At 41.4% G+C, this 1231-nt stretch overlaps 1 protein-coding gene across 1 annotated transcript in view; it reads right to left on the bottom strand.

Moving 5' to 3' along the window:
* Positions 1–1231, bottom strand: part of LOC107727004 (eukaryotic translation initiation factor 4E type 3) — an 8693-nt gene extending 7462 nt beyond the window's left edge. The window contains exon 1 of the mRNA XM_016536740.1: positions 880–1231. Within this exon, the coding sequence (XP_016392226.1) occupies positions 880–1055 (176 nt within the window). The 5' untranslated portion in view covers positions 1056–1231. The remainder of the gene's footprint in view (positions 1–879) is intronic.

Below are 1231 nucleotides of genomic sequence, written 5' to 3'. Positions count from 1 at the left end.
GAGTATGGGTCACCATACTTGGCCACATGTCACGTCACTTTTCACTTTTTCACTGCGGCGGCAACAATATTACAGCGAGAATAAAAGTTACTCCTTCTTTCTTTGTGTGAACATTTGGGCGGTGTTATGCAAATCTTCCCACATAGTGTGGTAGATATGTGGGGGCGTGTTCGAACGAGCCGTTTTAGGTAGGTGTGGCTAACTCTTCACTTTTATAAAGAATATCTCTTTGGATTTGAGACTTTAGTCTTTGCAACTTTACAGATCTTCTTTATGCACCAAGAGCTTGTAACACTCTAAAGAGAAAGGAAAAAATGAAATCGCATCATATGACCCCTTTAAGTAAAAAGCAGCCTGAGTGAAATTATATATATATAGCTTATTAATATCATTACATTGGTTATATATCAGTTTTAAAATCACATGCAAATGAACAATCAACTAATCAACTTAGAAGTGGTAATTTCACAATTTTACTTATTCTGCACTAACAGTGTCCTACATTTTAAAAACGCCAACAAAACTTAAATGGGCTCCTGACAAAGCCTTGAGGTACACCCTTACCATATTACTCTGTTGATTTACAGAGCTTCAGAAAGAACATGAAATCTGATATTAAATAACAACCATGACCTACAGGTGACTCGACCTACTTTCCTAAGTTATTATATCAGCTCTGCGTTATGACACTCTTAAAGCTTACAAACACTTAATACAGGCGCCTGAACCATCTACTAGTGTTAGCTGTGCTCGTTTAGAAACTGAAAATAGTAAGGTTAGCTATAAAAAGAGAAATACCAATCTTGGGCCTTTGTTGACAGGCTTGTGGATATAGAAAGTCGAATCCTTAATAACAGTAATATACCAACATCAGCCTACCGATCCAGCCAGAAGGTCCATGGGGAGTGCAGCGGCAGCGAGGTGCCGTCCTCGATGTGGTTGGTGATGTTTTCCAGCTCTCTCTCGTCGATGTGGATGTCGTTTTCTGTTGAGTTCACAGGGCTGCTTTGTCTCTCCGTGTTCAGCTGCAGGTTTGGGGCTGCAGGAACCGCCATTTTTGCTTTATTACCGCTAATCGATGTGTGAGTGTTTTGCTGGGAGATCTATAATAATCTCCACATCCACAGATAGGCAGATTATTGATGCTGATTCATTTGCCGATCGGCCGGCCGGACTTGCCGCGTCACCGACACAACAACAGAGTCGGACTGGGGAGGGTGAAGTCAGACGC

The sequence above is a fragment of the Sinocyclocheilus rhinocerous genome, unplaced genomic scaffold, assembly GCF_001515625.1.
Source record: "Sinocyclocheilus rhinocerous isolate Xijiao unplaced genomic scaffold, SAMN03320098_v1.1 scaffold666, whole genome shotgun sequence".
NCBI classification, from domain to species: Eukaryota; Metazoa; Chordata; class Actinopteri; order Cypriniformes; family Cyprinidae; genus Sinocyclocheilus; species Sinocyclocheilus rhinocerous.
The sequence above is the reverse complement of the archived record's forward strand: the minus strand, read 5'-3'. Positions and strand labels throughout refer to the sequence as shown.